This window comes from Oryzias latipes, chromosome 11 (assembly GCF_053564925.1).
Source record: "Oryzias latipes strain Hd-rR chromosome 11, Olatipes_Hd-rR_3.1".
Lineage (NCBI taxonomy): Eukaryota > Metazoa > Chordata > Actinopteri > Beloniformes > Adrianichthyidae > Oryzias > Oryzias latipes.
This window is the reverse complement of record NC_136247.1, coordinates 5,967,352-5,989,054: the sequence shown is the minus strand read 5'-3', so window position 1 is coordinate 5,989,054 and position 21,703 is coordinate 5,967,352. Positions and strand designations below refer to the sequence as shown.

The window sequence follows — 21,703 nt, the reverse complement described above, 5'->3', positions numbered from 1 at the left end:
GTTAGGAATAAACTTAAAAAGAAGTTTTGGTTATGCAGACAGCATTAATATAAAAAATGCATAAAGATCACTCTTTTTTTTCCCCCTCATGGTTAATCTTCTGATGGATCCATTTTGAACTACAGGGGATACAAAGCAGCTAGTGGCAGTTTGTGGTGAATAAATTCTGCAGAAAACAGAACACCACGTCGGTTATTGCCACATAACATTTTAAGGTACAACTTAAATCAGGTCTGTTTAATGTGCTTGTATAAATGGATATCTTTTGAAGAGGTCCTCTAAATACACAAAAGAAATGTTGGTCACATGCAGAGGTGGTTTAAGCAGGGAGGGATTTGTGATCTGTGCATTTTCTTCATCAACGTTTTCTCTCCTGAGTGCTTTCTCTGCTACGCTCAGCCCATCAGGATCGGCACTGAGTGACGCTTGGAGAAACCCCCCCAGGTACATGCAGGTACATTTCCAACCAAGTGAAGGGTGATGTAGAGGTTTCCACTGCTGCTGGGTCTTGTAATGACCAGTTTTCCACTTAAATCAAGTCAACTGTCAACACAAAACCTAAACAACCTCCCTAATACAAAAACCTCACATTTTTGCACCAACCCTAACTCTGAACACAAACTACAGGGGCAACTGGAGAAAGACAGAGGAGAGCAAACAAACTGTCCCCAGGTCTGTGGCTCCAGTTTCAGCCTTCCATCCGCCATGGCTGTGGGGCCATGGGAACATGAAGCGCCAGGGGCCCTGTGTCAATAAGAAGCAGTGGCTCAACACAACGAGGGCCTGCCTGCAGACAACACTGCTGACAGACACCCACACAAAAGCGCCTGTGAATGGGAAGGAGGCGTGCGCACACACTAATGCACATGAATAAACACAGCAGAATAATAGGGCAGTGTGTGGTGTTGCTCCCCAAGTTTGATGACTGTGTCTGGTATATATCTTAGATCTGAACCAATGAAAATGTATGTAGTTGACTTAAATATATTTTTTGGCCTTTTAAATGAACAGTTTTTAGGTTTTGTAAGGGAAAAAATTAATTCAACCTAACTTCTAAATTAAGTAACTCTAGTATTTGTATTCAAAGATGTATTTAACCATTTCAATTGGACACAGATCTTGATTGGTTGTGGATCATATAAAGAGAAACACTGCCATCTACTGTCAGCTAAAGGTAAAGCGACGGATTTATACCAAATCTCACCAGCAGGTGGCAGCATTTTTAAAAAATGTGGAAAAAAAATCACATTTCTAGGATTATAATATCCAATCATTAGTATGAGAATGTGTTACATGAACAATGAAAAATAATGGATTACTTCAGTTTTTCCCTCTTCAGGCTTTATTTCTTTCTTCTTAATTTTTCAATCAACTAAGAAACAGAATATTTGAAATAAACAAATATCAGATGCTGAACTGGAACAACCTGAAGGCCTGATAAACCTCTAAGAATCTCACCACTGAAGGCCAATACTAAGCGTCTGCAGTTAGTCTGCAGGTTCTTATCTCTTAACAAAAGGCGTGTCAGTATGAACTATGCCACCACAAAGGGGTGTAACATAATCTACAGCAGTGTCCGAGAAATTTCATGTCTCTGCAAACATCAAAAACTGTAAAATGCTATTAGAGAAAGTACTTTTTTTATTTTGCACGAGACACATTAGCATCCATTTTTATTAAAAATCCGTCATTTTTAACCTCATGAAAACCCAAGAACAATTTGTCCTTGGCTTTGTGACTATTTCTTTTGTTCAGTTTGACACAAATCGAAAAACTAAGAAAAAACAGGCCAAATATGACTGTTATCAAAGGTTAAATGATAGGAAATACAACAAGATAAAAGGGGGCTTCACCCAACAAAATTAAACAAATATATTTTAAAAACGACGTGGACACTTTTAAAAATCGTATGTCTTATTGTAAGTTTGGTAAAATCTTAAATACAAATTAAGAAAACAAATTTAAAATTGCAGAATTTTTTCACCCAACGCTATTGGGACAATAAAAAACGCCAAGGTGAAAGCATTATCAAAGTTTTATTCGTAAAATGTAGTATAGAGAGAGGAACAGTAGTACAATTCAGACAGAAAAAAAGAGAATGTAGTTCCACCTTTGATAAAAACGTATAAAGAGTAACCTGAATTTGCTTTGTGTTCGGAGGGCACTGAGGCGCTGCCCGAGTTTTGCATCACTGTTAAAATTCGAGTGAAATTGAAAAATACCTTTTAGCAACAGCATAAAAAAATACAGCTGGGGGAAAGAAAACCTCTGCTTTTACATCTCTAGTGTTTGTTTTTTTCTGTTTGTCCGTATAACAAATACAGCATAAAATCTAAAATGATACATCAGTTTTGCGTTTCATTCGTTACAGTTATATCAGTAGGTTGGTATCAAAAAGAACAAACACAACAGGATGAAGGTGAGATCAACACACAGCGTGAACGGAGGACGCGGAAGATGAAAGTCGTCGGAAATGAGCCACTGCAGCAGCAGGTGGATGGTAGCTGACTCTCCATGTCTTCCACTAGTTAAATAATAGATTCTTCATATATATGTATATTTTTATATATACACTATATCTCATATATTCTCATTAATCAGCAATAGAACCCTACCCACAGTGACTTGAAGGTAAAAAGTGACAAAAAAAGAGGGCGAATAAGAACGTAGCGTCTTCCACTGAGTGTAAAAAGGAAGTAACACATCTTAGGTATCATTTCAGTACATATTCTAATATAATCCACTGCATATGAACAGATACTGCTGTTCCCGAGGTTTTAACCCACAAACAATCTGCGTCTTTAGAAAATATGTGCTTCAGGGGGAGAAAAAAGGAGAAAGGGAACATCAGTGGAAAAGACAATAAAAAAAAAAAACAAAGTAAAGTGAATAATTTTGTAGCATAAAGACATTTTTAAAATCTCAACAGTTACAGACACAAGCAAGGATTTTCTACACTAAGCAAGAATTCACCTGGCTTTTCTCATACATTATATTGGAACAATAATTAAAAATGACAATTTGGTTGGACAAATAGAATAGAAATTAACAGTCTTGATTGCATTTTGGAGTAAATATATTTTTATATATATATATATATATATATATATATATAATATTAAATAGCAAAAACAAAAACATTAATAAAAAAAAAGCTGAGCATTTGGAAGTTTTTTTTCTTGATAGTTCCATTCAAACCCGCTTATGGGGGGGAAAACACAAAACATAAAAAGAACTTTTCTTTTTTCATGAACGCAAAAGTAAGTGCATGTCTATGAGGCGCCATAGAGCTTCACCGTTTGTGGAACAAAGTGTTTTCTTTTCGACCTGGCAGACCTGTTTGGAAAAAAGCAAAAACAGTTCTTTCAATGGTTTACAAATGGAAAATGGAGTTTTGTCTGTTTGTCAGACTTAAAAATGTCACACATGATTTTTGCACATTAGCGCCCCCCCACCCTACCTCACAACCAACGTTCAAGTGATTCAAAATATATTTATATATATATATACTGTTTTGCCTTTAAACCTCAGTACCAAATATAAACAAACGCATACAGATGTTGGTGTCAACATAGGTCCCCGAAAACTGCTGATAGTTCTACAAAAATGGTATGTTTTAGTAAGTGTGCATTAAATAAAAACAATGGCAAAGCATACCTGATAGTCGCCGAAGCACAACAGTGTTCTATAGATTAAGCTGATTACATATGCATAACTGAGTCAGTTTAAGCTTTATGATTATAAACATCATATATAGCCTGTAGGTCCAGTATTATGCAACAAGCATTACAGCACCAAACGTTTCATCATTTGGCAAAATTCAAGCTTTAAGTGAAAGTCAAATGCTCTTGTATTACAATAAAGTGTTACTGTGACGCTGTGATTTGTATAAAGCTAGCAATAACATTTCCCCTCTCTTTTTTCTTATTTTTTTTCTTAAATCAACCTTTTATCCCCGCAGAACCAACCCCAGCATCCCCGCTCGTCTCGTTTAGGCGTTACTCAGTAGTTTTGCGTTTCCTGCTCAATCTTGGTGTGCGGTCTGTTTGGTTTTCATATCACAGCCCTCTTAAATTACTCATAAATACGGCTGTCATACATTAGAGTCACAAAACAGATTATTTGGTTCCAAGATTTGTGCATGGAAATAAAATTCAAAAAGAAAAACAGAATATATTTAGTAGGTCTAAACAGGATCTACAGAGACAAAAAAAACCTGCTCTTCTGTGTATTTCTACAAGCACTACGCAACACATCTCAGACAGAAAGCAACAGCGTTTACTACGCCTCCGCTCGCAGACGAAAACACAAACACAAATTATAGCATTTGATAAGACCATAATAACCTCTCTTCATAAATTAAATAATTAACATTTGTTTTTCAATGATTGGCCTACCTCAACTCAAATATTACATCACCCTGCCCGACTCATGCCCTTAAAAAAAAAACAGAAAACAAACCCCAAACCTGATTCATTGCGTTTGTCACTTGATTCATTCGCTTGTGGGCTCTGGACTCAGAGTTGGACATGTTTTAAGAATAAAACCTGTACATCTTACGACGCTTTAAAACAAAAACAAAAATTCGGTCATTTACTCGCATTATTAAGTAACCTTGAGGTTTGATAGCACTTTGGAGTTGATTGTTTACCAGCCAGTTTGTGTGTGTGTGTGTGTGTGTGTGTGTGTGTACATATATATTAAACATCAACTTTTTATTTGTTTCTCAAGCTTGTAATAACTCTTCAGTCCTCCTCTGGGGCTGCAACAGCAGTGCCCTCGCCGCAGTTTGATTGGTCGTTGTCTGTGGGCTCCTCGCCCTCCATGTCCTCCCCTTCCTCGCCGTCGAAGTCTTCATCGCGGGGAAACTCCATGCCCTCCAAGCCCTCCTGAGTGGCCTGGTGCGAGTCGGCGCAGTCCGCACACACGCCGTAGCGCCGCGAGCCGTGGCGGATGCCGACGCTGGCGGCTAGCATGAAGATCTTCTTGCAGACCATGCACTTGTATTTCTTGTCTTTCTTGTGAACCTGAAAGGAGGAGGAGGAGGAGGAGGAGGATGGTGGTTGAAGTCATCATTTTCAAACATGAAATCATCACTCCTGAGAGCAGAGCAGGTATTTAAGCATCAGAAAAAAGCTCCATTCCAGACATTACGGTCCTGTTTCGTTGTTTGGGGTCGTTTAGGGAGAAAAAAAGTCACAGCGTGAATGAGAAGGACTGATGTGTCACACGCCAAGCTCAGAAAATGACGCCGTTATCTTCCACTGAACCTCAGAAAGCAGCTCTTAACCTCCTTAGCACATATGTTTGGAGAACTATAGAATCAGCCCAAATAGTATCTAAATGTTTTCACGACTCAAAATCAGAAAAAAAATCGGTTTAAACGTTTTAATATTGAATGGAATAAAGCATTTTCACCTCATTAGTGTCCCAAAAAATCTGAAGACAAAAGAGTTAAAGATCCACTCTGATGGAAATTGTGTTTATGGTGTTTCTAACATGTTCTCGTAGCATTTTTCTCATGATAGAGGACATGTATAACACAGATCTTCATCAAAATTCCCTCTCTGAGTATTTCTTTATTCAAATCGTTGTGCATCAGGACCAGACGAAAATATGGGGTTTTAAAAAAAAAAAAAACTAGAAAAGTAGATCCATGTCCATCTCCGTTCTCCTCATGTGAGCTGTTATCTGGTTTAACAACAGAAATGCTTTTACTGTAAACATACGGAGAAACAATCAAAGACCCAACAGCTCAGCAGTAAAAACAAACCCCAGGAAGTATTTACTTCATCTGCTTCTGGTTCCTATGCAGGCCGTTCAGACCAAGTAGTAAAACCTGGACTGGATTCAACTGAACTACAATATAAGAGCCTCGACTCCAATGAGCTCATTTGGAACAGAACAGCCTCTTTCCGGTCTCTCAACATGTTTTTTCTTTGTGTTTTTGATTAATTTTCTAGAATTTCGGACACCTTTAATAACATAATTAGGCATTTGTAAGAATCTCATATTGTGAGTCAAAAAAAAATGAAAGGCATCGTTCCAATTTTTGCATTTTTATATTGTGCATCATGTCCAGCACATTAAAAACTCTGCAGACAAAAATGCCCACTTGTCCGTTTATTCTGTCCGGGAAAGCTGAACCACTGCAGACTGTGGCAGATATGGGGGGGGGGGTAAAAAAAAGAGCAGAACATTTTTAAAAAGTCATATGTCGACTTACCAAGGAATGTCTCTTTACGTGCTCGCGGCGAGTGAACAGCTTCCCACAGATGTCACAGCTGAAGGAACGCACTCCTGAGTGGATGATCAGGTGTCTCTTGAGTGTGCGACGGTGCTTGGCAATGTAGTTACAGTGGGGGCACTTTAGCTTATTGAGGGTTAAATGTGACGACTCACCTGGGAAAAGACACAAAGGATCAAATTTCTCTAATAATTTCTGTTTCTAAGACTAAAAAAAAAAAAAAAAAAGATGGATCGGAAAGACACTTTAAAGACGCAGCCACTGTACTGCTGTGTCTGCTAAGCTAACAGAACCGTTTTACAGACCAGCAAAATAAGCTGAATAACGGTGATTTAAAATAAGTATATTAACATGAGATGTCCCTTTTCCATGAGACGGCTAGGCTCGCAAATAGCTGCATTGATTTTCAAACATGTTCCTGCCCGACTGCCAATCTTCTTCCACACAAAGCAAGCAGGAGGACAGAGCCCATCCCTTTGTTTAAGCCCGGGAGAACAACAAATGCGTCGTCAAGGTGGGTTGTTATGTGGGGGAAAGGGACGGCTGATAAGAAGCAGGTCACCTGCATGTTCACTTGTGTGACTATGTGAAACACAGCCCAGAAGGGGGGGAGGGGGGGGCAACAGTAAAGAATTGGCAGTTTTTTTATGATCACTGAAGAACAAGCGGGGGGGGAGAAAAAAAATGAACTAAAGTAAACGAGTTCAGATCTGGTTTTTATTTAAAAAAAAAAAAAGTGAGGATGTTTGAGAGTTTGTGGAAACAGCAGTGAATAGGACTTCAAGCCTTCCTGAACTCTGTTGCTGCCATTTTTAGCCTCAGCTCCACCCTTTCAACTAATTTCAGATTCCCTGCATCGGCTTAGAACATGAAAACACCAGACGCAGAAATACTGGTTCATGTCGTTTGGATCACTCAATAATAAAAAGGGTGAACATCCAGACACATAGTATATACATTTAAGCAGAATGCTCTGTAAATTACTTCAGCTGATCAATCCTAAAAAGATGGGCACACATAAATCTGCATCAGGATTTTTAGTCCATCTTATTTGATACAATATATTGTTTGAATGTGAAGATTTTAAAGCCTGGATTAAAACGAAGTCCGGACTTTGTTTTCTATGCAAAATAGCTGAGCTCCATTTCTGCTGTTTGTTTGTTCCCTTTGCCATTTCCTGACTAAATGACTGGGTGCACAGCTTTAACGCCGCCATGCCCTCCAACAACATTTAAAGCATGTTTAGACTGTGGGGAAGTCAAGTCATGAAGCCTTTTACAAATTTCATTCTGGTAAAGTCCTAATTGCAGCAGGTCAAAGTCTTGTGTTTTATAATAAAAAGGGTTTCGGTGTTCTTTATACTCAAAATTCCAGGATCTGTGAGCCACGCCCCCCCCCCGTATAAAGAAAATGAAAATTACATTTCTGAGTATTTCTTTGTACAAATCGTTATGAATCAGGATCAGATAAATAAAATGTTTGAAAAAGAGTGCATGTGTGACGTAGAAAACAGGTAAGGGGGCGGCACACGCTCCCTGCTCAGGGGTCTCAGCAATGGGGAGGGGAAGGGGGGACGGGGTTGCTCCACACCAACAGTCCCATACACAACTCTAGAGAAGAATTTCTAACAAACTACAGTTGCTCTGCAGAATCTATATTGTAGAAACCGACACAGGTTTTTGATTTTGCCTAGAAGGCATAATCCTAATTAAAAGACAACTGGGAATACTTTCAAAATAGATCAAAAGATCATTATGGTGGGTCGTTTAAGATAGTTTGATAAATTAAGTGTCTATACACAGACAACAACTACAAGAAAACATGACTCAACACTAAACTACACTGTACTGTAGTCATCTGTACGCTAGAGTGGCTTCTTACCATTCTCCCAGGATTCCCCTTGCTGTAAGTCTTGGAGGATGCTATACTGGATCTTATTGGCCAGCTCTGGGAAATGGGGGAGGGGGAAGGGGGGTGGGGAGAAAGAGAGATGACAGGTGGTTGAGAGCCTGGGGGAGCACACCTTACAATATCTTTTGTACACAAACGAACCACCCCCACAGGAAAACAATGGGCTCTTCCATGCGCGGTGCAGGCAAACACACACAGACAGTGACCTTAATGCAAAGCAGCGTCCTCCACAAACCATAGCAACAAGCTAACTAGCTTTACAGCAGGGAGAAGGTTAATGAGAGGGAGATGGGCCAAGCCCTCACAACAGCTCATCTTACACTCAACTTTAGTGAGCACCTGTGTGTGTTTGAATATGCTCTTCCTAAAGCACCGGGGCTTACAGCCCATTAAAGACACACCCCTGTACTGTGTTGTGAGCGTGCATGTGTGTGTGTGTGTGTGTGTGTGTGTTTGTTCTCCCTGGGTCAATATTTGGAATAGTGAGAACAGCACCAGTGCTTTAGAGTGGATTAAGTACGATAAGGACTGCCCCTAGCGGCTTTGCCAATCCCAAGGACTGGACATTTGTGCAAAGGCGTGTTTGCGTTTACTCTAGTCTAGAGAATAGGACGCGTGAAAACGCGTTATAGCCGTATTAATGCAGTCATGTCTGGAGAGGGTCTGGGAATGTGATTGGAGTTCAGCTCAGGAAAAGCAGGAGGTAATGACAGAAACAAGATCTTCAAGGTGTTTTCACTTTCATTCACTTTAGTTTCTTTCATTAAAATGACAAGAAAACCAAAATCTTTTTGCGAGTAAGAAAAAAATTATTTTGTCTAGTAAATACTCAAAATGTAATCAATGTATACATTTAGATTTAATGCACATTGTCAGGCAGGACTTAAAGCTCAGAGAAGAGCTCCATTATATGTATTGTTTGTCCCTGAATGTAAAAAGACTCAGAAAAAGACGAAAGTGATAAACATGGTTTTAAAGAAGAATATACATGGTGTTCCATCCAAAGAGTCTGACCAAACTGTTCAGGTAAAAACTGAAAATGAATAAAAAGCCAAATTAAACTGGGAAGAAATTGGGATACTGACTGTCAAATGGAGTTTTACAGGCAAAAACAACAAAAATGTCAATTATATTTATTTAAAAAAAGTAATATTTCACTCAACATTCTAAGCATAAGCAAAAGTCTGGAACCAATCCGTTTTCACGCAGCGGTGGATTAACCAACAAGCTAGACTTTTCCTTTTTTACCTTTGAAACAATATTTCAGTTAAAGCTCAACTGAAGAGCAGATCACAACAAATGAGTCTTTTCCTGCGATTCGAGGCTGATCGCAGCTTGACAGACGAGGCACACAGTGGGTAATGCTGTCACAAAGCGAAGGCCTTCGCCAGCAACTTTGTCCATAAAAGGCTTGGGACAATTGGGTTGAAAAATTGCATTACGTGGGTTCCAGCTCCAGTAAAACAGTAACGGAGTCAACCAACATGTCTTAATGCACATTGTACTTCCAGGGTCTCTGGAATGATGGCAGTTGACACTGAAGTGAAAAAAATAAAATAAAAGTAAAGCCTTTTGTCATCAATTGCGTCCGACCTAAAAATTGTATATTGCCTTTTTTCCCCAAAAGGAAAGTGGTGTTAAAAGAATTTCTCAAAGTGTCCATACTTGTGTATATTTTTGGCCACTGTTCTGATGTTTTCCTGATTGTTGATTGAAGCCCCACGTCTGCACATGATCTGTTTTTTCTGGTTAATTTTTTATGACTTTGTACGGGTTAAGTAGACTGAACCCAGTAAAACAGGTTCTTTACAAAGGGAATGAGTTAAAAGTGAAAGAGTCACAGACAAACACGGAACATGCAATAATGGGCGATGTTGCATCAGGTGAATAAAACTAAACTAAAAAAAACTTATTTATAGCAAATGAAATGTGATGGAAAATTCATTTACAAACATCTTACAGACATGTTACGGTCAAAACAGGATTTTTATAAGCAATGGAACTTGAAATGAAAGAGACCACTGAACAAATGTCCTTAAAGATTCCTTTAAAGCAAACTAATTGCAGACTCGTCATTTTATAAATATGTTTTGTTTCTTTTCTTTTTTTTTTTAAGAAAATGTTCCAAATAAAAGCAACACTGAGCTAAACAAAAGGATGTAAAGAAAAAGATTTTGTGAGACTTGAAAACAAACTCTTAAGAGCGTGTCTCCCTGGGCTATTTCTACACACTGAATCACTTTGTGCACACATTAAAACAGCCTTAGGAGGAGTTAGAGGCACTAAGAGCATTCAAGTGCATTTAGGGAGGCCCGGGGAAAGAAAAAAACTGCTTCCTTTATTATTGGACATGCGGGAAAGAGCCTCTCTCTCTTGCAGGCCAAAAAGTAGTTCTCCATTTCTACACAGCCCTCCATGCCACACTTACCCCCTCCCCTTATCCAAACCACTTCACATAAAATGTGTTATAATTATGGTTGCATGGAGTGCCATTGGTAATGGAACCAGCAGAAGGAGAGGAGATTATGAAAGGGCAAAGCAGTGAATGCAGATAGGGTACGATGGATAGAGCAATGGGTAGATTATCAGATGGAGTGAAAAGCATCAAAGCATCAACAGAGAAAAGACACAACAGAAAAGAGGATTGAACAAATGACTGGATATGTAAGACAACCAGAAAAGGTCAAGGAGTCCTGTTTGTTTTTACTAAATGGCTTAAAAGTGTCTGTTTAAAACTGTTTTAGTCCAAATATAAATTATTTAAACCCCTCAAAAGTAATTATTCTTTAAAGCTTTTCGAGGACAACCATGCCTTTACAGAAGGTTCTTATGACAGAACGTTCTTTCAGAATGTTGCAACACCTTTTACACCCCCACAGCTCTTATCTCTCCAAGTAGGCGTCGACCTTTCTTAACTTTGGGGTAATTTGTGAAGTTCATGGCTTGGGGCAACTCACTTGTTGACTTTGCATGGCAGTTGGATGGTAAATGCCCCTTCAGCCCTGTTTATCCCCCCAGATTCTAAAGGAAATCTGAAGACAATCTTCAACACATACTTGTCTGTAATTTCCACTATATGGAGCCATATTCTGTTAATCAACTGGATTAAGTCAAATAAAAGTTGAAATCAAAAGACTACATTTTACTGTGGCCAAGCTTGGAGATCTTTCAAATAACAAGCTAGCACATTCATGTTCTAATCTAATAAACAATTTGGAAACTTTTGATCGTTTTGATGAGTAACACAAGTGTTCAGACACAAAAACTAAATCCATAAACCTTTCTAGACAAAATGGAAACGGTCAAATCAAATATAGTTTAGAGGTGCTCAAAAAAAAACAAACACTGGGCTGCAGTTAATACTTAAGCTAGGACTGTGAAGGTTGTGCAGAGTAGTCAATCATTTCTCTAACCACTTATTTTTGCACCAACTGCTTTGGGGGTTGCAGAGTCTTACAAATAGAAAGTTATATTCTTAATCAGACTACGAAGCTTCTTTAAGTGACCGTTTCTATAACAATATCACAACAGATGGTTGAATTTAAGATATCTTTACCTATACTTGCATACCCTAACAAGATCACTAAAATTGCTTGGGCAGGCTGAAAATAAACTGTGGATGACAATTTACTTTACCTTACTTTCACATATATGACGCACCATGGGGAAGGATAAAAAATAAAAATGTGGGTGACTTTTTGTTTGGAAAAAAAAGTGCAAATACTGATTAATATGGTCTTCTTTGACAGATGTTTGATGATGACGGCTTTGTAAATGTTTAATATGAAACATGGCTTATCTGGAGTACGGTGGTTGTACTTTCCTGGTTTGCATCAAGATGCGCAGTGATATGGAATTATTGATCACATTGTGATTTTATATTTGAAGTCCAAAAGTGACAACCTGGTTCAAGTCGCAGGGTTTGGTTCCAGACAAAAACATCCAAAATGCCTTATTCTAGGATTAAAGCTATGAGTCTTAACTCCAGAGTGAAACAGACATGCATTAATTTCAATGCATTTAATTATTTATCTATGCAAAGATATTTAGCAAAAATATTCTTAACAATTTTATTTACTTCCTTCAAACAGAGGAGGTACACTGGTTACACTTGGGGGGAAAAAAAATAAAAAGCGTCTTTTAGAAAGATACTATGAAACCTGTATTAAATAAGTTTATAATAACGTGTTACTACATGATAACAGGTACTCACATTGATTCTAAGCCTTCTTTGACCCAAGTCATTGTTATGCTTTTTGCATGAGTGGCTTATGGGCTAGAAGCTAATTTGACATACAAAACACATTAAGCTACATGTCCTGCAAACAGAGATGGTCCCTCAGATCCATGATGTTAAAAACATGTATTTGATGTCTTAAGTTAAACTTTAGAGTCAAATAATAGACTGAAGAAACCCAACACACTTAATTTTCAGATCCAAGGAGATGGTCTATCAAACAAACGTTAAAAGTGGAAATGTTTGTCTTACCAGCGTTCTCTGAGAGGGACGAGAAGTCCTCTCTGGGATAAGACGCTGATGGTTGGATGAACATCCCTTCATCAAATCCTTCTTCTGGCTCTGGTGGGAAGTTGTACACAAAACGGCGTGTAGTGGTCTGCTTTTTTCTTCGCCCACTTCCAGCTGCAGCATCCGGTACCTCCCGCTTTATTGCTGCGGCAGTGCCGCCTGTGGCTGGTTCGTTCCAGACGAAAACCTGCGACTGGCCACTCGCAGCCCGAGTTTCATTGGTCTCTGCTGAATCAGACGAGTTGTCGTTGTGGTGGGTCCAGTTCCCAGAGGCACCATGGGTCACCAGGGCACAGCCCTCGCCACTACCCATCGCCACCTCTACGTCACTGGTCTCCTCCTTCACCCTGCCATTTTCTTCATCCTCTTCCATTGCATCATTTCCCTGATTACTGCTGGCCTTGATGGATAGCTTTGACAGGATGCTTGTGGCCCAGAAGTTGCTCGGCTTCCGGTCCAGTCCTCTATGTCCCTCTTTGGCCACCATTTGCCTCTTGTTGTAATCCACCACCACCGAATCTGGTGCCTCCTGCTTAATGCTGATATTCAGAGCATCTTTAATGAAGGCCCTACATGACTGTACAACCTCTGTCATTTGGAGGTAACTAGCAACAGACATCACCTCGATGGCATTTTGGCTTGTGAGCAGCAGATTCCCGGAGTAAAGAAAGTCGAGGATAACTGAGAAACCTTGCACAGCAGCAACATCCAGGTGTGTTACAGTGGCTTGATCCTGGGCTTCGCTCTTGGTAAGACAGTAGAGGGTTTTGAAGTAGCCGCTACCTGCTACCAGGATGTTCTTGTGCGCACGGAACACCTGGCCTGAGACAACTATGTTCACATCACAGAGAATGCCGCTTTTTCGTTGCTTATCCAACTCGCGTAGAAGCTGGTAACAGTAGGAGTTTTCATTGGGCTTGTTGCGATAGTCTTCTTCTGAGCAGTTAGTGGAAAGGCAGGCGTTGTCTGATGGCCTCACAGTCTCCTTTTCAAAGAAAAAAAGAAGAAAATAAACATACAAGATTACTGCTTTGCAAGAACTAACAAAAAGTAGTCAGTTAACAATAGATTTTCCTCTTCTGCACATTTGTCTTTTCAGAAAGACCTGCCCCCTTCCCCCTCTAATACTTCACCAGTGCCCCTGTTTAAGCGGTAAAACCAGTTCAACAAGCTTCTAGTAAAATAGGACTGGAACGAAGTTAACCTCTCAACTCCCAATGATAGGAAGCAATTTAATTCAATTCCTTTTTAACTGGAAAGGAAGGCGTTTTTTTTCCCTTTAATTTTTTTTTTAATTGTCAAAACAAATTAGAGACATTAAAAAAATGTAGTCAAATTACAAAATGCCTCAAAACAGCTGCAACATGAAGATCATACACCAGTTGTTGTGAACATGAAAATTTATAATTTTAATAAGTATTAAAACAATTTATACTATGGTCTGGGTGAATAATTGATTCTGACTGACTGCAGGGTGTCCAATAAAAAATGGACACCTATAAATGCAGTTCCAGTCAAACAGCCTGCATGTTCTGCATTTCAGAGAGTAAAGCTTACACGCTGTAATTCATTAGTTTCTGATCATGAACAACTTTGTCATTATCTTCTACACATACAATCCTACGACAGCTTTTTTTAAAATCATAAAATGCAGTCTATGAGAGGCGAGTCAAAAACTTCTTTTCAGGGACAACATATTCAGATGGACTGATTATGCCTTTACACAAGTCATGGTTAGGATGTATTTAGTTTAAGGACCAATGCTAAAAAAAAAAACTAAAAATCTATTTTTGGTACACCTTTTGGGTATAAATCTAATTTGTCAACACATTTTGGCTTCACAGAAATTAATCAAAATAAATAAACAAATAAATACCCCTGTACCATAAATGCATGACATAAAACTGTTGGCAGTTTATGAGAAATGAACCAACTGAGTGTGATGTCACTAACGGAATATGACTTGCTTCCAGCTGTAGTGAAAGAAGTCAATTCAGTCGCCATTTTTTCCCACAATACAGACATTGCCATGTTGGAACCAGACGACGTCAGTAAGCAGTGATTGGTCCAAGTCGGTCTGAGTCAACATTTCTATGGCAAGCACTCTAGCCAATCAGCCGTGAACTTGTTGGAAGTCCACACTCCTACAACTTATAGGTGGGCTACACAAAATCTGTCAAATGCTTAGAACGTTTAACGTGAGACGACACTTATTGAGGCATCTGATTGTTTATAACTTTAATAACTTGCACTACAGAAAAATATATCATGAATGATTAGCAAGAACGTGTTAAAAACAGGTGGTAGAGCAAGAATGGTTATTCGGACAATTATGACTGTAGTAGGTGTTTATTTCTTAATAGAAGTCTATAGGAATTTGGCTTCTTCAAACCAGGGGATACTTCCTATTTGGAACACTAGGGGAAAGGGTCAATCAGTCCATTTCTCATATACAGTCAATGCATAAAACAAAATATAAAAAGGCAGGGATATAGGAGGGCTGACCAGTGTACATGGCTGTAAAATAGGAAAGGAAGGAGCCCTATAACATGCACTTCAGGAGGATAACAATCAAGGGTGCACACACATGAATGTTTAGCATCAAAACATAGGTTAGATTTTAGCTTTTTCATCTCTACATGCAAAAAAAAATAAAAAAAATAAAAAACTTTCATTAAAAAATCTTTTAGTTTGTCCACAATATATGTACCCAAATAGAAAAGACATCTCTGGCTCATTTCTGAATTGCAGAGCAGATGTGCTAATCCAGAATAATTCACATTGCTCAAGCCCTGCATTTTTGCCCCCGCCCACCATCATCTCTTCTCCACACACGCCTAATGTGCGCACGCACACAGAAACCAGGCAGCCTTCACATACACACAGCTGGGGTTTCAGCTCAAGTAGTTCAGATTAAATTCATTTCCCTGTGGTCCCCAACCAGCCCCCACCCACCATCCCTGCCCCTCCACACTGCCGCTCTTGTCCAGGGTAGCCTGGTTACAGAGGATGGTACAGGGGCGCTTATCATCCTTTGCTCCAGCTGGGAGGGGAGGGGGGGGGGGGGGGGGGAGAAAGACTGAGAGATAGGATGAAACAAATGAGAAACAGAAAGAGGGTTAGCTTGAGTGGGGGGTGGATGTGGCTTTGCAAATGGCTATAAAAACCAACGATGAAAGACTGAAAATATTAAAGGATAACAGAGCCACAACGTCGTGATCTACAGAGTAAATGGAACAGGGCTGACAGGAATACAAGGAAAAACAAGATGACCATGGACTGAAGCACAGCATGATAAACACTAAAAGAAAACTAAACTAAAAACCTTGAGCACTATGAAACTGAGCAGAGGAGGACAAAGTGGAGCAGAAAGGGAAAGAAAGACAAGTGTTATGGAGAAGTAGTTGTTGGGTCACCCCATTTTACTCTCCACAATGGCCCATGTTCTCCCCGAGGCTTATTGCCCACTCAATGTGAACCATTGTATATGGCTCGGCACTCACTCTTCTTGTGCAGCAGCTTCCACTTGCAAACACAGAAAGGAGCAATGGTAAATAAGGGTGAAGGGGGGAAAAATATTTCACATCAACATCTCTGGAAGGATAAGGTCATCCTGCATTTCAGAAATCTGGTATAGTTTGACATGCTGGTAGAATGAGTAAGGAATCGGTGCTTTCACTTAAAGTGATGGCAGACCTGCAGTTTATAGCTGCTAAGAGTTTTAACTTTCCAATGGTTTTTAAACATTAGCCTATTTCTCAGCATCCTTGATCAATGGGCACCACTAAAACCTAGCCTCTCAACACATCCAGTATTGTTGCCATAGAAACAGAAGCTACATAAACTTTGACATCAATTGATAATTCCCATCGCCATTCTACCTGGAGACTGATTAGGGCATTGCACAATTTTTTTTAAAGCATTTAAGTCAAAACTGTTATTACAATGCAAGCAAATCTAAAACACCAGACAACACACACGGACACAGAAATGCTTTATTGGTCAACTTGAAATTTGTAAATATTCTATTGGAAATAACTAGCTTCAAATCTTGAAGTTGCCATTTTCCACACCTTTTATTGCTGGAGAATCCCATACATTTAGACCAGGTTTATAGCAAGGCCGGGTCAGTCTGGCATGGGATAAATTGCTCTATACTGGTCTATCATCCCTCCTCCAGATGTGCCACGTATGAGCTCACAGCTTAGAGAATGAGCAGATCAACCCTGCACAGCAGATGCTGGAGGCAAAATCTGCCTGTGCCAAGAGAAAAACACTGGGACCATTTCAACCTCCCCCAGGAGTAATGTGGCCAAGTTTTTACTTTGTGTCTGGAATGAAATGAATAGAGAAATAAAGAGCCAAAAAGAGAAAGATGAGGAAGAGCAATTCTTTGATCTGAGTCAGCCGTGGAAGCTTCAAAATAAGCGAGATGCCAATAGCTGATGATAAACAGGTGTATTAAACAAATCAAGATGTTCAAATATTCCGATTTACAATTCTACTTCTGAATACAGTCAAAATATACTTAATCTTAGATTAAAAAGGGCTACTCATACAAAGTAGACCAAAAACCCAAACAACCCACAAGCCCCAAGGCCAGCTGATGCATGACAAACATTCAGACACACTTGTAACATCATGTGATACAACTGCAGTATTACTGCAACATAATGCACCACATCAGTTTACCTTGATCACACACACACTTTTCCATCATTCCTTATAACTCAACAACTAAATCCAGTCTTATGACCAACCCAGCCCTGAAGCCATCTTCAGTTCCCCCCCCCCAAATCCACTGCATCCTTTTGTCAGCCCACCCCTCTACTCAACCCATCTGTCCCCTGATGGTGGAACAATATCGCAGTGTGCATTTTGCCCAAGGTGTGGGAGGGCCGTTCTGAGCATCTCTTAGGCTCCCAACAATGCTAAAGAGCTGGGGGTGTTGGAAGAAGCGCTCTCAGAAGAATTCTCCCTCTGGCTTCTCCCCACCCAGTCTCCTGACCTGTTGGACCCCCGTAAACATCCCATCCATTTGTAAGGCAGTGAGTGAGCCCCTGACTCCATCTGACTCCATCTATCAGAAACTCATGCCTAAAATCCCCATTTGAAGTTGTACTACTGGAATTCAAATGTGGCAATCTTTTACTCATTTGACACATTACAATTAATATGAAAGAGCTTTGTTTGTTCAGTAAACTTTACTTTTAATGGATATTTGTAACCTTATAACAATGTTATTTCTGAACTTAATGTAACAAAGACTCCTGGATTTAAAAAAGAGGAATTATTTTTAAAAACAATTTGAAATATTTGTGCTTTGTTATAAAAAACAAACATTTTTTCGCACACTTTTTATGTTAAAAAGTGTCCATTAGGAATATTTAAAAGTATCACACCATGTAAAAGAACAAAATGTATGCTTTTAGAGAAAACTAACATTTTGTTGCTAACTAAATTCAACTCCTTTTATTAAACGTCAGTTGCTTCCACCTCATTTAATTCCCTTATTTTCATTCACATTTAATAGTTCCTTAAAAAAAAGAATATCTTTGCACATTATTTTAAAATGCAATGGAATATTTTGAACATTTCCATATGCATTTGTTAACAGTACAGGAAGCAAACTGAGCACAAGACAGCACCATCAAGGACAATGCCTCCCTTTTGTAATCATATCCACATGTACTATAGCTGCATCAGTTAGCCAAGTCTAATTTAATTAGCTTTAACAATAACAGCATAAACAGGCATCTGTAATATTCAGAATGGGTAAAGGTAAAGATTCGTCATCACGTGACAGATTGTCATCAATATTCATTATATCATCTGGGGACATAAGGGATAATTTTAAAAAACAATTTCTAAAATGCATTTGAATGCGTTTCCAAAAGTATATGTGAATTTGTTTCACTAAACCTTCAGTGCAGTTCTGGGGTTCTCACTCCCAGTGAAAAGACATCCTAAGTCTCTAATCCACTCCTCGCGCTCTCCCCGCCAATTAAGAGATGTACATGTTAGTGGATAACTTTAAGTAATTGTGATTAGTGACCGTGGTTACAAAGGCAGGAACTAAATGTAGTAGTGAAATCCACATCGCTCACACATTAGACTCTAATATCTTGACTTCATTCTCTTGACAGATTAGGCCATTGTCAGAGTAATATCCAAGAAGATGAAGACACAGGAAGAGCAAGGTATAGTTCAATGCAGAGACAGGCAAATGCACAAAAATAAGACAAAACAAGACAGCATGTTTTCAAGTCAATGAAATAGAACATTTTAGATTTTTTCTTAAACCCAAGAATCATTAATGTGGAAACTTATGATAAATATATTGATGCATATGCATTCAATACATACCGATATACTACAAATGGTCCAAAGCAATAATTAAAACATACGCCTTAACGTGTAAACAGAGACTACAAATCCAACAAAACAGTTGACAGGTTCAGGTAGTGCTGGGCTTTACATTGCAGACATTTCATTCATTACCAGGTCGCCTCTGGGCAAACAAGCTGTGAGGTTCCAAGCAACATGATTTACTCTCCTGCTCAGCCTTGCAAGTGACACCCTGTATGGATTTTGGGGGGTCATTCTAACACAATGCCTCTAATTTAGCTCCCAAGTATGGAGACAGAAATGCGCCAGAGGTCACCAGTGCCTCCGAGGCCGTAGGGCTTCCAAAGAGACGGGGGGGTTGGGTAGGGGTGCGGCTCCCCAAAGGCTCTCAGGGTCAAGCCCCAGCCAATATTTGACCTCTACAAAACTAGCCATTAAGGCTGCTGCGACAGAAAAACGCGGAATACCTCTATTAGCCATTTGTGTCAGACGCATCATCATGACTATCAGCCTCCATAGAAGCAGGTGCCTTAAAGGAACAGCACTTGTGTTTATTAATTACCGACAACCCAACATGCTTTCGAGTCATTTGCTTTTGTAATAGTCACAATTCTGTTGTTTGCAACTGCTAAGCCTGGCTAGAGGCTTCCTGTGCCAATGTGGTGCCGCGACAGACCATCTGCCTCCGTGTAGACCGCAAACCTACCACAGGCTAGTAAGCTAAGCTAGCTGCTAGTTCAGGTTAGCGATCTAAAGCTAACTAATTAGCTATGGGAAGGGATTGTGAAGCTTAGGTAAAAGCCTATTTTCGCCTTAGTTGAGATTTCAAAGTTAAAAACAAACATTAAAAGTAACCTTTTATAAACGTCAAAGATGTGGGACATGGCAGTTAAACAGGTATGTCATGTTATACGCAGCTGGCAAACGAAAGCGAACAGACAGAGCTAACGTTACCTGTTTGGTGGGGTCATTTCTCCCGTGCTCTGAAGACAGGTGATGTCTCAGCAGCAAGGCCCGTTTATAGTTGCGGCTGCCTTTGACAAGCTCGTCGCTGTTTTTAGTGGCAATGTTGTGACACCAAGAACAGGACATAAGCCCCGTCTCCTGGCAAAATTTAAGCCATGGGAATTCTTGCAGCCACGAAGCGTGAAATAGTGAATGTTTCTGAAGTAGCGTCTGCGGTCTCATCTCTACCCCCGATTTCCTGGAACCCGTCTCGCCTGCCTTCGCGATGCTTCCGAGCCCTTGGACGCCGCCGTTGTTGTTGTTGTTGGGACTTTTCCCCGGCGTCCAGCTACTCCCTTCCCTGGACCCGTTTTCTCCTTCGAGCGAGCAAACGCGGTCGTCACTGTCCCCGGCTGGCCAGCTGCTCCCTTCCGGGTCCTCTTCTTCCTCGGGTTCCGTGCTATCGCTGACAGACCCAGCGCCCTCCACTCTCTTCTGAGACGGTCCTCTGGCCCCCAACTCCCGGTCTTCTTCTTGATCCAGCCTATTCCCGTTAAAATGTCGGTCTTGACAGGCCGGGGCCTCCCAGTTATTACAGTTACCCCCACCGACACCACTGGAAGCTGTTAACCCAGCTAATCCGCCTCCTCGGAAAGCCAACGACCTGCGGTTTCTCTCACCGGACATTTTCTGAATATATATTAATCTTCACTTTCTCAACGGTACTCCTCTCCGACAAAAAACTATATATTTATAAACGATGTATCTTCCGACAGAGATGGACCGTCGTCGTACAGTCTCCCCGCTTGGCCCTACCGGTGAGAGTATGTAGGTTATGCGGAAATAAATAAAGCCTTTAAACGCATAATGAATTTCAGGGTTCTCGCTGCGTCCGCGCAGGCCCCGCAGAGGTCGAATGGCAACGACTTTCCTCCCCACAATGCACCTCGACTAGAGAAGGGGGGGGGGGGTGGACGGGGAAGGGAGGGGGCGGCTTTTAAAGGAAGATGGGGGTGCCGCCGATCTGCAAAGGGGTCTTTTGTGTTTGAACGCTGCACCCATTTTCCGCATGCTTTTCATCTTTTGGGCTGTTCTTGTTTTGTCAGCTTGTAAATGAGCGCCCCATTTCAAACCTCAAGTTAAGCTTTGTTAACATTTTAATCATGTGACACTCGTGCTGAAATTCCTGGCCCTGCAATTTGATTTTGTCTTAGAATAAATAACAGACAATTAATGACATACAATATATATGTATATATACACGCACACAATAAATAAAATACAATTTATACCTCTATACATAAGAACCAAATGTAGCAGAAAGCCAATTTAGGGGACTAAATGAATAAGAAATACTGTATTTTAATATATATTTATGATTTCTGCTGAAAGTAAAATATATAATATGATGTAAAAACCAACAATTATTTTCTCTCATTTGGATTTTAATTGATCAAGTTAAGATCAGGAATGCTTATTGTGAACTTACAGTAATTTTTTCAACATGTTTCCCTGCTCCATGCCATTACAATTACCGCCAGCAGGGGGCACTCTTTTATGGTATCTATCTATCTATCTATCTATCTATCTATCTATCTATCTATCTATCTATCTATCTATCTATCTATCTATCTATCTATCTATCTATCTATCTATCTATCTATCTATCTATCTATCTATCTATCTATCTATCTATCTATCTATCTATCTATCTATCTGTTTCA

General features: G+C 39.8%; 1 protein-coding gene across 2 annotated transcripts; it reads right to left on the bottom strand.

Annotated features, from left to right (window-relative positions):
• Window positions 1–2,017: 2,017 nt before the first annotated feature.
• Window positions 2,018–20,951, bottom strand: zbtb10 (zinc finger and BTB domain containing 10). Of its 2 annotated transcripts, XM_023960176.2 has the most exons (5): window positions 19,989–20,951; window positions 12,648–13,671; window positions 8,129–8,194; window positions 6,227–6,402; window positions 2,018–5,027 (listed from the first exon to the last, which is right to left on the bottom strand). In XM_023960176.2, the coding sequence occupies exons 1-5, from the start codon at window positions 20,664–20,666 to the stop codon at window positions 4,746–4,748; spliced, it is 2,226 nt and encodes a 741-aa protein (XP_023815944.1). In that variant the 5' UTR covers window positions 20,667–20,951; the 3' UTR covers window positions 2,018–4,745. The 2 variants fall into 2 exon arrangements, with proteins under 2 accessions (XP_023815944.1, XP_023815945.1); XM_023960177.2 differs by lacking the exon at window positions 8,129–8,194 and having other exon boundaries at window positions 19,989–20,926.
• Between the last annotated feature and the right edge of the window lie 752 nt (window positions 20,952–21,703).

What these genes read in the sequence shown, in the direction of transcription:
- zbtb10 (XM_023960176.2), bottom strand. Translation starts at nt 20,666, where the DNA reads ATGTCCGGTGAGAGAAACCGCAGGTCGTTGGCTTTCCGAGGAGGCGGA. An exon ending in GTCCCTCTCAGAGAACGCTG is followed by an intron (nt 8,195 to 12,647) that starts GTAAGACAAACA and finishes CCCATTTCCCAG; the next exon opens with AGCTGGCCAATAAGATCCAG. An exon ending in ACGTAAAGAGACATTCCTTG is followed by an intron (nt 5,028 to 6,226) that starts GTAAGTCGACAT and finishes TCCTCCTTTCAG; the next exon opens with GTTCACAAGAAAGACAAGAA.